The sequence below is a fragment of the Podarcis bocagei genome (genome assembly GCF_964188305.1).
Source record: "Podarcis bocagei genome assembly, chromosome: 8".
In the NCBI taxonomy this organism is placed as follows: domain Eukaryota; kingdom Metazoa; phylum Chordata; class Lepidosauria; order Squamata; family Lacertidae; genus Podarcis; species Podarcis bocagei.
The window spans coordinates 5,122,197-5,135,013 of record NC_138133.1 but is presented as its reverse complement, the minus strand read 5'-3'; the positions used below and the strand labels follow the sequence as shown (position 1 = coordinate 5,135,013).

General features: G+C 46.3%; 1 protein-coding gene across 2 annotated transcripts; it reads right to left on the bottom strand.

Moving 5' to 3' along the window:
• Positions 1-385: 385 nt before the first annotated feature.
• TMCO6 (transmembrane and coiled-coil domains 6) lies at positions 386-12,337 on the bottom strand. Of its 2 annotated transcripts, none has more exons than XM_081206450.1 (12): positions 11,782-12,337; positions 11,505-11,629; positions 10,677-10,789; positions 9,633-9,816; positions 8,786-8,890; positions 8,259-8,344; positions 6,347-6,463; positions 5,604-5,715; positions 5,336-5,516; positions 3,955-4,046; positions 777-944; positions 386-683 (listed from the first exon to the last, which is right to left on the bottom strand). In XM_081206450.1, the coding sequence occupies exons 1-12, from the start codon at positions 11,933-11,935 to the stop codon at positions 501-503; spliced, it is 1,620 nt and encodes a 539-aa protein (XP_081062576.1). In that variant the 5' UTR covers positions 11,936-12,337; the 3' UTR covers positions 386-500. The 2 variants fall into 2 exon arrangements, with proteins under 2 accessions (XP_081062576.1, XP_081062577.1); XM_081206451.1 differs by having other exon boundaries at positions 10,677-10,786; positions 11,782-12,336.
• Positions 12,338-12,817: the final 480 nt, after the last annotated feature.

Genomic DNA, 12,817 nt, shown 5'->3' with positions numbered 1-12,817 from the left:
AATCAGAGCGAGTAGTTTCTAGGTCAAGCAGACCTGGGCTTTCTGCCAAGAGTAAATTGACACCAGCTGGAGTTAATTGGTGAAGCTAGAATCTGCAAGTTTCCCACGAGAACCAATTAACAGAAACTGAAACCGAAACTGAACAGTTAACAGCAAAGCATAAGGAAAACAAATGGCAACTGAATTTGAGTCTAATTCCAGATGTAGATCACTTCTATGTGTAACTTGCATAAAAAAGAATTCAACTTAGAAAATAAAGCTTAAGTATCTTGTTTAAGCCAAGATAGTCCCCTGTAAATTGATTCTTTTCATATTGTTAATCTTTGCACACCCAGTGCTAGGCTAAAGAACAGTTTAGAGAACAGTAAACATCACAGAATAAGGCTTCTCTAGAAGTGCCAGGGATATTTACTTTTACCACTCTTCAGAAAAACAAGAAAGTGTTCTGTTCACAGGCTTGTTAGTAACAAGCCAGCATGGCTGCTTTGTATGTATCACTATCAACTTTGTAAGGAAGTAGACTGTAGATTTTCAGCTGAAGCACGAAGGGGACAATTCTGGGGGAGAGCGGTCAGCTCTTTGGCAGTCCAAATGAGCACTTTGACCCGTTCTTGCAGCTGTAGTTTATCCTGATGCTGCTCTAGGGCCTGTAGTCCTGACTGACCTACAAAATCAGTGGCAGCCTGGGGCAAAAAAGAGAAGACCAAAGTTAGTTCTGAGCTTGCTCATGACTCTTGAGCCTTCAGAAAATACAGGAACAACAGACAGCCAAATACCTCTGGCCAGTGATGGAAGAGGAGATGCAGTAGTTCGAGATCTTGAGCCACGACTTGGTCATCAGGAAGAGCAAGGATGCTAATGAGGGGGAAGAGTACAGCCTTCTGATGCAGTGCCTGGCAGTAGGCAGAGCCCTTAGCAGCTACGTTGCACAGCACTGTCAGAACCTGAAGAAGACACCAAAAGGCTACGGTTAGAATTCTGCCACTCTAATCTTTACAGTAGTATCAAGGAACTTCTGTGGCCTTAAATATCTGGCACTGATTGCTTGCCTGTTTGCTTTTCACTGCCGCCTCTTTGAAGATTCAGGAAGTTGTACCAGCTAGTGACATACCTAGAACTTCCTATATTGCTGAACTGGTGCTCAGTACCGTATTTTTCGCTCTATAACACGCACCTGACCATAACATGCACATAGTTTTTTAGAGGAGGAAAACAAGGGGGGGGGAATTCTGAATGAAACAGTGGATGTATCATTTTTGTGCTTCACATGTGCCAAGGACATGTGATTTGACGGTGAGTTTGGGGTAGCCCAATGCAAAAATCCTGAGAATCCATGTGGATCTGTTCTTTGTAACCACGTTTTTGAACCATTGCAGCCCCAGGCAACTGGGTGCGTGATTTTTTTGGTGCAGGCTGTAGCCATGGATATGCTATGTGATCTGATGGTGAATTTAGGGTGACCCTATGCAAAGATCCTAAGGATCCATGTGGATCCACGTTTGTAACCACGTTTTAAGTGGGGAGGGAAGGAAAAGCATAGAAGGGACAAGGAGCACCGAGAGGGGTGTGCGGAGAAGCAGCTGGCTAAGAATGCAGGAGAGGGGTTTTACCGGAGGGAGGAAAGGAAGGCAAAAGTTACCCCAGCCACCCAAGCCAGCCAGCCAGCCAGCCAGCCAGCTAGCTCTCTCTCTCTCTCTCTCCCTCCCTCTCTCTCTCTCTCTCTCTCTCTCTCTCTCTCTCTCTCTCTCTCCCTCTCCCCCCCCCCCACCTGCATGTTGCCTGTGAGTCCCTAGACGCAGCAGAGGCACCGGAGCACGGAGAGGAATTACGGTAGAAGGAAGGACGCTCTGCTTTCCCCTCTGCTTGCCTGTAGGGGATTGGTTTTCTCTGCTCTTTGTTCCGTTTGAGTAAACACAGTAACAAAACAGAAGAGGGTGGGCAGTAAGACCCTAAGGCAGAATGCAGGAAAGCAACAGCTTTCTCTCTCGGGAGGCTCAAACACAGAGAATGAAGATAAACTGGTAAAATAAGGGGGCTGGGTTAAAGCTAAAGGGAAAACCTCAAAGATCCCTCAAGAACAAGGCAGGGGTTCAGGGCTCCCAAAGCCGAGCTGCAGCCTTAGAAGGGGAAAATGGGGCTTTCGGAGGTGGTTTTTACTGCCCCGCTGCTTCCAATTTTTTAAAAGGCAAATTGCAGGAGAAGATGCAGCAGTCAGTCACTCTCTCACTCCCTCCAAGCACCCACGCTAGCGAACAAACACACAGGCAACCACACACTCACAAAGCACACATACTAGCAAACACACAGTCGCGCTGCACACACAATCAAGCGATCAGAGTGGCCAAACCTCCTAGCAAGCACTTCCCTGGCTTCTGCTGACCGCAACGAAGACGACCCTTGAAGAAAATGTGTGATGCACTCGGGCCAGTCGGCTCCAGGGACCACACATTCGCTCAATAACACGCATAGACATTTCCCCTTACTTTTTAGGAGAAAAAAATCTGTGTGTTATAGAGGGGGAAATACGGTATATGTAGCCTGCTCAGGTCCCAAATGGAAGTTCAGCTGACAAACCTTTGAGGCTTAGCTGGTGCATCTCTCTCAACTTCAGCTGGGCTGGAAGCAAGAAGGGCACCCTCAAGCAAAATGAAGATTTCCACATAGCTAGTGGAACCCTGAGGAATACTAGCATGGCTTGGGACCCAACTACCTTCCCCAGTACCAACCACCTTGGACCCTACAATCAGCAGATGAGGGCTGCGTAGCTGGCATTGACCTGTGACAGAGCCTTCTTAGTGGCAGTTCCTGGTGACGTGCATTTGTCTCCCTCACCATTGACATTCAGGAAGAGTTGAAAAACATTATTGTTTAGCCAAGCTTTTGATGGCTGAAAGATACTGCTCCTGGCAACCCTTGAAATCACTGGTTGAGAAAATGTTTGCTTTTAGAATGCTTCCTCCCTTTGAGGGGAAAGGCAGTATATAAATTAAATAAACTCCCTAGCCTCTAAAACCCCTTGGAAAACTGGTGTATTACAGAACCAAAAGACAAAAACTGACCAAACAGCAAAAAAAAGTTGTGCTAAGAAGAATTTTAAGTACAGAATGAATCTCATCGCCATTGACAAATCCAGTATTTATAAATTAGTATTTTGATTCTATTAAATACCCTTTTAAATGTGTTTATGGGAGAGGGGAGGGAGGTTATTGCATTTGGTTTGTGGTATTTTTCCCTTGTTTTTATTATGTATTTTGCATTTTTCTCTCCTATTTTTATGTTGTGAACCACTTTGAGATCTAAGGATGAAGGATGGTATACAAATTGAACAAATAATAAAGTAAGAATAATTTAAAAAGACAGATTTCCAGTTTCACATCAGTGGCTGAAATGGCTGTTGAGAGCCATCCCCTTAGGCGTCCATCTGCAAGCAATTGGAACACAACACACTTCAAAGGGATGGCTCTCAGCTCCCATCAGCTGATGAACACTAAAAGCCAAGCAGCTGCACTAGGGAGTTCCCAATGGATACTTCCTAGTATGGCTGATTTTGGTGAGGCTCTCTACCAATACCAATCAGTATTAAGAGGCAGCCCTAATTGCCAAAAGTCACCTTTCCCAAAACTGCACAAAGTGAATATCCAGTTTCAAATTCTCTGGTGTTCATAGAGGGGAGGAAATCCATCCTTAACCCTGATCAGAGAGCCAGTGTGGTGTAGTGGTTAAGAGTGACTCGTAATCTGGGGAACCGGGTTCGCGTCTCCGCTCCTCCACATGCAGCTGCTGGGTGACCTTGGGCCAGTCACGCTTCTTTGAAGTCTCTCAGCCCCACTCACCTCACAGAGTGTTTGTTGTGGGGGAGGAAGGGAAAGGAGATTGTGAGCCGCTTTGAGACTCCTTCGGGTAGTGATAAAGCGGGATATCAAATCCAAACTCTTCATCAATACTGTAACGTACCAGCAAGCTCAGCCTTTCGTAGTTCAAGAGTTTCAGTAGAGATGGAAAGAGGTCTGAGTTGAGCAAAGCAGAGCAAGATCTGATGCTGTCAGCTGGGGAAAGAAAGAAAAATCTCAATCCCTATTGGCATTCTGTTCAACAGAGAAAAAGTGAGCTACCTGGAAGAGTCATCTGCAGAAGAAACATTCAGCATGTTTACAGTAGGCAGCTAAAAAACAGGCTTTATCTAGTCTTTCCCAGCCCCAAAGGAGAAAAGCCTAGGATGCATGAGCAAGTCACCCTAGTTTTTTGCTGCATGGTGCAAGGATACTAGATCTCACAAATCATATTGTCTGCCTGAAAACCTCTCTGTACTGGAAACTTTTAATAATACCTTCTGCTGTATGCCACCTAGACAACAATGTTATTAGGCGACTTTAAATGGGTGTGCAGGCGGGTTTAAATCCTGAAGAATTTAAGCCCCACACATCAGCTTAGGAGCAGGGGTTAGATCTTCTCAGTCTGGCAGGATTCAATGCAAACCCTGATTCAGGATGGTGCTTGCACTGCAATCACCTGCTAAAATGGACACCCACCTACAACCCCCACCCCGGCTTTAGCAGAGGATTCCATGCAACCCCATTCATGTATCAGAAGGGGGTATGCATCAGAATCTCCTGCTAGAGGGGTGTTTTTCACATTGTTTTAGCAGGTGATTCCATACAAGCCTGCTAAAACGATGGGGGAAAGCCTCTTATTTTTAGCAGCACCTTGCTCATGATATCATTGTGATGTCATGTGATTGACAAGCAGGCAGCCCCACCTACCAATCCTGATAAGAACCTGGCTTGTGGAGCCAAAAAGGTTCCCCCCCCACCCCGTTAAGTGAATTCTTTGCTGTAAAAGAAAATGCTGGACGCGGGTGGCGCTGTGGGTAAAACCTCAGTGCCTAGGACTTGCCGATCGCATGGTCGGCGGTTCGAATCCCCGCGGCGGGGTGCGCTCCCATTGTTCGGTCCCAGCGCCTGCCAACCGCTTACTAGCGGGAAGGTAAACGGCGTTTCCGTGCAGTGTGCTGGCTCGCCAGATGCAGCTTGTCACGCTGGCCACGTGACCCGGAAGTGTCTGCGGACAGCGCTGGCTCCCGGCCTATAGAGTGAGATGAGCACACAACCCTAGAGTCTGGCAAGACTGGCCCGTACAGGCAGGGGTACCTTTACCTTTAAAAGAAAATGCTAATCTCATCAATTTATTGTAACTGTTGAGATCTACCTAGCCTTAGTACTATCAAGGTCAATATACTTTGCCCAATTAGAAGACTTCAATAGGTAACAAAGGAGAGGCAGGGCAGCAGTACCACTTGGTTTCTCATCTAGTGCTAACTGTGTGTGCCAGGACATACCTGTCAGGTTGTTGATGAGCCACAGACACTCCTGGGCAATGAAGAGGTGTTCAGAGACAAAGTACTGTATGAATTCAAATAAGGCCCTTAGAAGTCTCTCTTCCAGTTCCACGAGTTCAACATCGCCCACTTCATCTTCTGCAAGAAGATTGGCAACGCACCGCACCACGGGACAAATCAACTGACAAAGAGAATTGAAAAAAATACATTCAGAAGGAGAGCCGGGGGCACAGCCTGGCACCTCAAATATATTTCCTATTTACCTTACCAGTTCTACACCCTCAACTGAAGTTGTTGACATCACAGAAGCCAGTTCTAGCAACAGCTGCACAAGGGATGGCACAGTCCTTTGAGAGATCAGCAGTGAGTTGTTCACCCGGCTACGGAAAGGAAAATAAAGGACAGCTATCCCACTTCAGTAGGACTAGGTAGAGTCCCACCTCTATCCAACCCATTAAAAGGCTTTTCTCCTATTCAGTCTGCTCATTGTTCAAGTGAAATCAGTTTTTGAATATGCAAAGTTGAAAGTGGGGGGAATGGGATGTTAGAAATGGTTGTAAGGTGCAGGCAACAGTAGCCATGAAAAACTGAGTTAGACTTTGTGACCTTGCTATATTGTCTCACTCATCACCCTGGCTTTACAGGAAGGGGTTAGCTCAATGGGTCTTAGGCCATTTTCAGGTTAATCTCAGGGGACCAGCAGGATTTAGAACCAAAGGATACTGCCCACTTCTCAAGATGACTGGCAAGGATAAAAATGATCTGCTATTAAAGAGCCAACATTTTCCATTCTTCATATTTCCTCAGCAAAGGGGTGGGAGGTGGGGAACGTTGTTTGTTTACGGAGCAAATATTTGTGCAGGCATCCCTAAACTGGAAGTCAGGCCCATGCCCTTTGCATCTTTCTTCCCAATGTGCACTACCAACATGCACAGACAACCCACCTCCATGTCTCACTCAAGAATCCTAACCCACTATTTAGGACCTCCTATGTACCACAGAAACATTTACCTACAAATAATGTAGTGAAGACCCCATGCAAATTCCACTGCAGCTCCTATTCCTTCTTCCAGGTTGGAACAAACCAAGTGAAGCATGTCTTTGGGGAGGGTGGAATTTAGGACCAAGCTGGGGGCAGAAGAAAAAAATTACTCTGTTTAGTTATTAGGGGAACCATGTCAACTATCCCAGAGGCAGAGAGTGATAGTAGTTGAAGGTGAGATATTGCTTTTGGTAGCTTTACACATGCCTTTCTGTATACAGTGGTACCTCAGGTTAAGTACTTAATTCGTTCCGGAGGTCCGTTCTTAACCTGAAACTGTTCTTAACCTGAAGCACCACTTTAGCTAATGAGGCCTCCTGCTGCTGCGCCGCCGGAGCCTGATTTCTGTTCTTATCCTGAAGCACTATTTCTGGGTTAGCGGAGTGTGTAACCTGAAGCGTATGTAACCTGAGGTACCACTGTAGTTTTAAGGACAAGATACATGTCATCTACCATTGCATAGATATATTTGACCAAAAAAACCCACCACCTGATTTTTTAAATATATCTGTTCTAGTGAAGGGTTGAGGAAGATACACATGAAACTCCCCCAACAGCTCCACTGTCAGGACATGGGCATCAGACATGGCCTTTTAACAATACGCCCACCTCTCCTCAAGCCACATGATTTCCTCCCTCCCTCCCAGCCTCCCCAAAACTTCAGCATTTCAGAAACCAAAGGTGCAGCTTATTATCTACTTGCTCAATTAACATGCAGAACTTAGAATGTTAAAAGGGTACAGTATTTTGAACAGGACAAGGTACCAAGATTAACATGATAACACTTGATACTTCATATCAAAATACAGTATAATTTGTAGGTTGATCTTCTTGCAACATTGATATAAATAAAAGTGACAGTTTCTATGAATCTAACTGTAAAGTAAGGATATGAAAAACATCATAAAATAAAGGAAGAAATTTCACAGGGCATAGACAAGGTCCATTGCCTAAAATGGTTAACACCACACAAACTCCAATGAGAAAGATGTTGGTGTGGCAAAAGAAATCTTCAGGATTTTAAAGCCAGATCATTCCATTAATGTTAAAGACTAAGATTATAGCTAAAGTATGTGTAATGGGTATGGAGTTGCTCGTGCGTAAGTTGCCGCCTCTCCTGGTTATGTTGCCTTGTTAAACCTTTCTGTCTGGACAGCCCTTCAATTCGTGGCTGCCTCAGTCGCTAGCAGAATCCATCAGTGGGCGTTTCTTAAATCTTTTCCAACATAAAAGTTGTTTGACACCCAGTCTCCTCCTACTCTCTCTGCGCGGAAGTCTTCTGCGCAGGGTGGGCGTGGGTAGCGGAGGACCCGTGCTCTCCCCACTGGTGTCCGGTGAAGAGTCCTGGAGCCCTCTCGCCGATTCCCCCATCAGCCCCTCTATATCCCTGGTGTTGCGCTGATTTGCTTCCCCATCTGTTGAGCTGCCTCTCTCCCTGCTTGGCCCTTCTCCAGCATCATTTGAGAGCCTTCCCTCCGCCTCTAGCTCCGATGTCAGTTCCCTGACAGTATGTCCCCATAGAAAGCTTATTTGTGGCGCTGGTTGATTCACTTCTGCTGCCAGCATACAGGAGACCAGGGTTTGAATCCCCATTCAGCCATGAAGCCCACCTTGAGCCAGTCACCACCAGGGTTGAAATGGGCAGGATGAGAACCATGTACACCACCTCAAGCTCTTTGGAAGACAAAGGAGATATATAAATGCAACTAACAAAATAAATAAAAAATAAGTTGGTAAATGAGTGACACCGAGATTGGTGCCTCATGTGCACATATACTTTTTTAAAGGGTTTGGAGTAACCAAGAAGGAAGCTGGCTATGTCATGCACAGACACACACAGATACACGTCAAATTCTGAAATGAAGAGATTATTCCACTTACGGTATGATTTCAGCTGGAGCTTCCTTAGACTGCAAGAGCTGTGACAGAACGTAGCCAACACCTTCCCGCACCACCACATGAGGGGACTGAAATCAGAGTACAACAATCACTATCCACTGGTTCAGAGTAAAAGGCCTCAGTGTGTTATGTACCCTGTGGAAACACATACGTGGTTGCAGGGGTGGAGGGTGCTGATTAACTGCTGTATTCCTTCAGACATTTCTCAGGAAGTTAAAAATATAAGCAAAAAGCTTAACGATGCTAAGAACAGCAAGCTGCTCTTTGAGAACATCTTATTAATTGCCTTCACAGGTTATTGTATAATCAAATGAAATAGGCCAGAATAAATCATTCAGTTCTGGGCAGCAGGGTACAGAATCCTCAGTCTCTGTGTTGCGTATGCAGTTGAGGGATTCTACTTATTCTAACAGTGGTAAATGGATAGTGCATGACTCAAATGCACTCTTTGATTTGACAAGGCTTGTACGCAGCTGGCATTCAGAATGTCTGGGCTGTTTCCCACTTACCTGAATGCAGGATGCCAATACTGGGATAATGCCCTGAGGTAGAAGTTGTTTCTTCACAGCCGTCATCTCAACCACCAAGTTCCCCAATGTGTACAAACACAGCTCCTGAAATACAGCAGGGAAGAACATGCTCCATATTCACCATTCTATAATTGCAACTTCTTGCACAATGCTACAATACCTGCAAACAACTCTAGGGACAGAAAACATTTCCACTGGAGTGGAGAGTAGCTGAGAAGATTTGGGGATGCAGAGATGTAACAGCTCAAGCAGCGAGAAGAAATACAGGCAATGGAAACATATACTTCTGAAAATAATATCAATGTGATCAATAACTTTACACCAGTTGTCAGAGGTCAGCATCCATGTGAGCCTTTGCTACCGCCCCTCAATGGGAGACCTCCTATCCAATGAACCTTACAATGATTCTTCCAACTATAGCCGGACTACAATCACTCCCTCACTCCAGGATGTACTTGCAGCCAAATTCATGTCACTGCAAAAGGCCCAGGCAGCCGCAACTTTCTCTAGTCTTCACATTTACCTCTCCCATGTTCTTCAGACCTTTAATCCACACTTTTCTGGTACCTAGTGGCCTACACTGGGGCACATTTGCTTCAAATGTGCAAAAGGGCCTATTTTATCAGATAAAACCCAATTAAGTTGAAGTCAATAGCAATGTACTTTGTTCCATCTTGAGCCACTTTTTAAACTCAAAAAATAAAGAGTATGCTGGAGAGGATAGTTTTCATACTCTGTAACGTGGAGCCTGGTGTAGGCAAAAGGTCACACTTCACTTGCCTTACCAGAAGCTGGAACAGCCAAGTACCGCCAGCCTGGATCTTACCATAAGGGCTACACTGTGTCCAGAGAGGTATGTCAAGAGGTAGGAGGTTGCTGGCAAACACGCCTCAACCACATCAGGGTCACTGGAATGGGAGAGTTCATGTAAACAGCGAGCTGCATCCATCTGCAGATCTGCCAGATTGCCAGTGAAGAGACCAATCAGCACACGCATACTGCCCTCCAGCCTACAAAATTAAAACACCATTTTTATGCAGTCCTCTGCCAGAATCACATACTCCTTTTACTTATCTGTTCTACTGAAGGAAAGTAAGTGTGAAGTTGGAGCTATCCCAATAGCCTAGTAGCTGTCACTATTGCTCCTACTATCATTATTATCATTATATTTATCTTTTACATTGACACAGCCACTCATCAAAAAATATCCCATGGGATATTACTGTTCATCTGCATGGCCCAGGAAATCAGACAAATTCCAACTGAATGGCACTTAACAAACCTAAACAACTTGACAACTTATTTCCCACCCAACCGAAACTGGAATAGAACACTGGAAAGTTTATTTAACCCAGACTGGAACAGAATATAAAGTCTACCCATTCTTCCCACACCAAACCCCCACAAGTCTGTCTTTAAAAAACAGGAGGTTGTGCACACACCAGCCACAGCCAAAGAATAGTGAAAACAAACATCCAAAATCTAAAAGAAAGTTTGTCCTTGGGAGGCTTGTATACCCAGCCCTCTTCTCAACCCAGAAAACAGCAGGGAGGCCAGAAACTGTAACAGACTAGCTTTCAACACCCTGTTGGATGAAGAAGAGGAGAGCATTTCTGTGCACTACAGAGTGCCTCTCTTCTTCTGGGGTGCTCATCTAATCTCTGGAGCTGCCACACTTTCAAGGTCATGGACATCTAATAGAAATCCAGCTAACAAGGAAGTTGGACCTCTCTCCACTTAAGTTGGGTTGTTTCTGCACAAGGGAAGATGGTGTACTGCACCTAAATAGTTCTATTTACTTCAACACAGACAAGCAGCAGCACCACCACCCCAGAATAGGCGTCAGCAGGTCAAGTGCACATTAACTAACCTGATGAATTTCTGCTGGTTTTCTCTGTGCTGTAGTCCTTGTCGAAGGAGACGCAGAGATGTTGCCCTGTCTTCTTTTCCTCTTTGGATGTTTTTCAGCAGCTGTGAAATCTGCTAGTGAGCAATACTGAATCAGTGACAGAACTTGAAGAGAAAGCAAATCTCAGGTGGAAGCCTCTTGCTGCTGCCCACCTCTGTAGTATGAAGGGCTGAAACAATCCGGGAGTCTCATAGACCAGGGTGTGGTGGGCTATGACATTTAACTATTTAACATCTCTTTTGAAAGAAAAAGGACATCAACTTGAAATATTACTTGGACGTTGTACCGCTTACATGGCACTTTCATATACTGTGATCATAAGCTAGCTATAAATCAAAAGTATCAGTTATCTCTAAACAAATCAAAGGGTTGCGTGACTAAATGCACTGCATTTATTAATATCCAAGACCGGGTGGCGCTGTGGGTTAAACCACAGAGCCTAGGACTTGCCAATCAGAAGGTCGGCCGTTTGAATCCCCGTGATGGGGTGAGCTCCCATTGCTCGGTCCCAGCTCCTGCCAACCTAGCAGTTCAAAAGTGCAAAGTGCAAGTAGATAAATAGGTACCGCTCCAGCGAAAAGGTAAACAGCGTTTCCATGCGCTGCTCTGGTTCGCCAGAAGTGGCTTAGTCATGCTGGCCACATGACCCAAAGCTGTACGCCGGCTCCCTCGGCCAACAAAGCGAGATGAGCACCGCAATCCCAGAGTCGGTCACGACTGGACATAATGGTCAGGGCTCCCTTTACCTTTAAGACCCAATCAACTTCAAAAAATGGACGATCTTCCTACCTCTTCTTCAGAGAGAGGAGCTGCTGCCCCAATGTCTGTTCCAACCCGCCCTTCATCCATCAAGGTGTCTTCACATAAAAGCCGCTTGCTGATCAACTGCTGATGCCTCCGCGCACTCCGAAGAGCTGCAAACAAAGCAGCACATTGTTATCAAACTGCCGCAATACAAGGAGCAAAAAGAGCTTGTTAAATGTTACTTATGAGACTGCGACACAGAGCAAAGTAATATGCAACTCTCTCGTCCCAATAAAGCTGCAGAAGGAAGTCACACACAAACCTGACTCGCGCTCTCTCCTCCAAGTCCGCAGGTCCTCCACGCTGCAGTTGCGTGGCCCCCAGCGGCTTTTTCTCCAGCTCCTTGGACCAGGGACTCCATGGGAGGCAGCAGCTGCCGCTGCTTCAGCACCCGGGACTGACCCAAGAGAAATCATAGCTCCTGCTCTGAGCCTGGGCTGCACCCTTAGGCAGCAGGTAGCAACATATAGAGCACCCCTCCTAAAAATGGGGGCAGAGCTGTCCCTTTAAAAGGACCAGCAGCCGGTCACTACTGTCGGCTCCCTACTCGCGTCCACAGAGCCACACATTTGCGTGCAATTATTATTATATATTTATTTGCACCCCGCCTTTTCCCCTGACATGGACTCAATGATATGGCTCCCCCCCGCGCGGGCCACGGCTCAAGGGCCTTCTCCCTCTTCCCAGCAAGGGGCTGCCGCCCAGAGGAGCCGGGCCTGCCTCTCAGGGGCCAACACCAGCGAGGCCGGGAGGGGGAGGAGGGGCAGGAGGGCGGGGAAGGTCTCTGAATGGCAAGAGAGATGGACCAGCAGAGCCGCCGCAACCGGAGCCCTTGGTCCAGGCACAGACCAAACTCAGAGCTATCAGACGGGGTCGCGGCCGGAGGAAAGGAAGTAAGGAGAGGGAGGGGCAGCCATCTTGGCGGATGTTTCAACTATCGGCTCAGTGCGCCTGCGCACTCCGTCCGGGAAAGGAAAAACTCAATGAAGGGAACTATAGACCCAAAAAGTGTAGAGTCGTCGAGCTCCCTGGATGAATGAGTTCCCTTGTCACATTGCGATGTTATTTTCAACCGTCTCCCCGGGGCAGAAGTGAGGGATGCCCTTAGGAATCCGAGGTTTTTCTTTAGCATCATTTGGAAGAGATGAGGTCATTCGGGTCTTATAATTTATACTGCCTATTCCAATGCACACACAGTCCTCTTACTGAAGACAGGAAGGATGTGTTTGGCAGAAAGCTTGTGATTTACAACAGCCCTGCAGGGCAGGCCAGTGTTTACTATTGGGACTGGCGGGGGT

What these genes read in the sequence shown, in the direction of transcription:
- TMCO6 (XM_081206450.1), bottom strand. Translation starts at nt 11,935, where the DNA reads ATGATTTCTCTTGGGTCAGTCCCGGGTGCTGAAGCAGCGGCAGCTGCT. An exon ending in GCTCCAGCTGAAATCATACC is followed by an intron (nt 6,464 to 8,258) that starts GTAAGTGGAATA and finishes TTCTGCCCCCAG; the next exon opens with CTTGGTCCTAAATTCCACCC. An exon ending in TCTTCCATCACTGGCCAGAG is followed by an intron (nt 684 to 776) that starts GTATTTGGCTGT and finishes TTTTTGCCCCAG; the next exon opens with GCTGCCACTGATTTTGTAGG.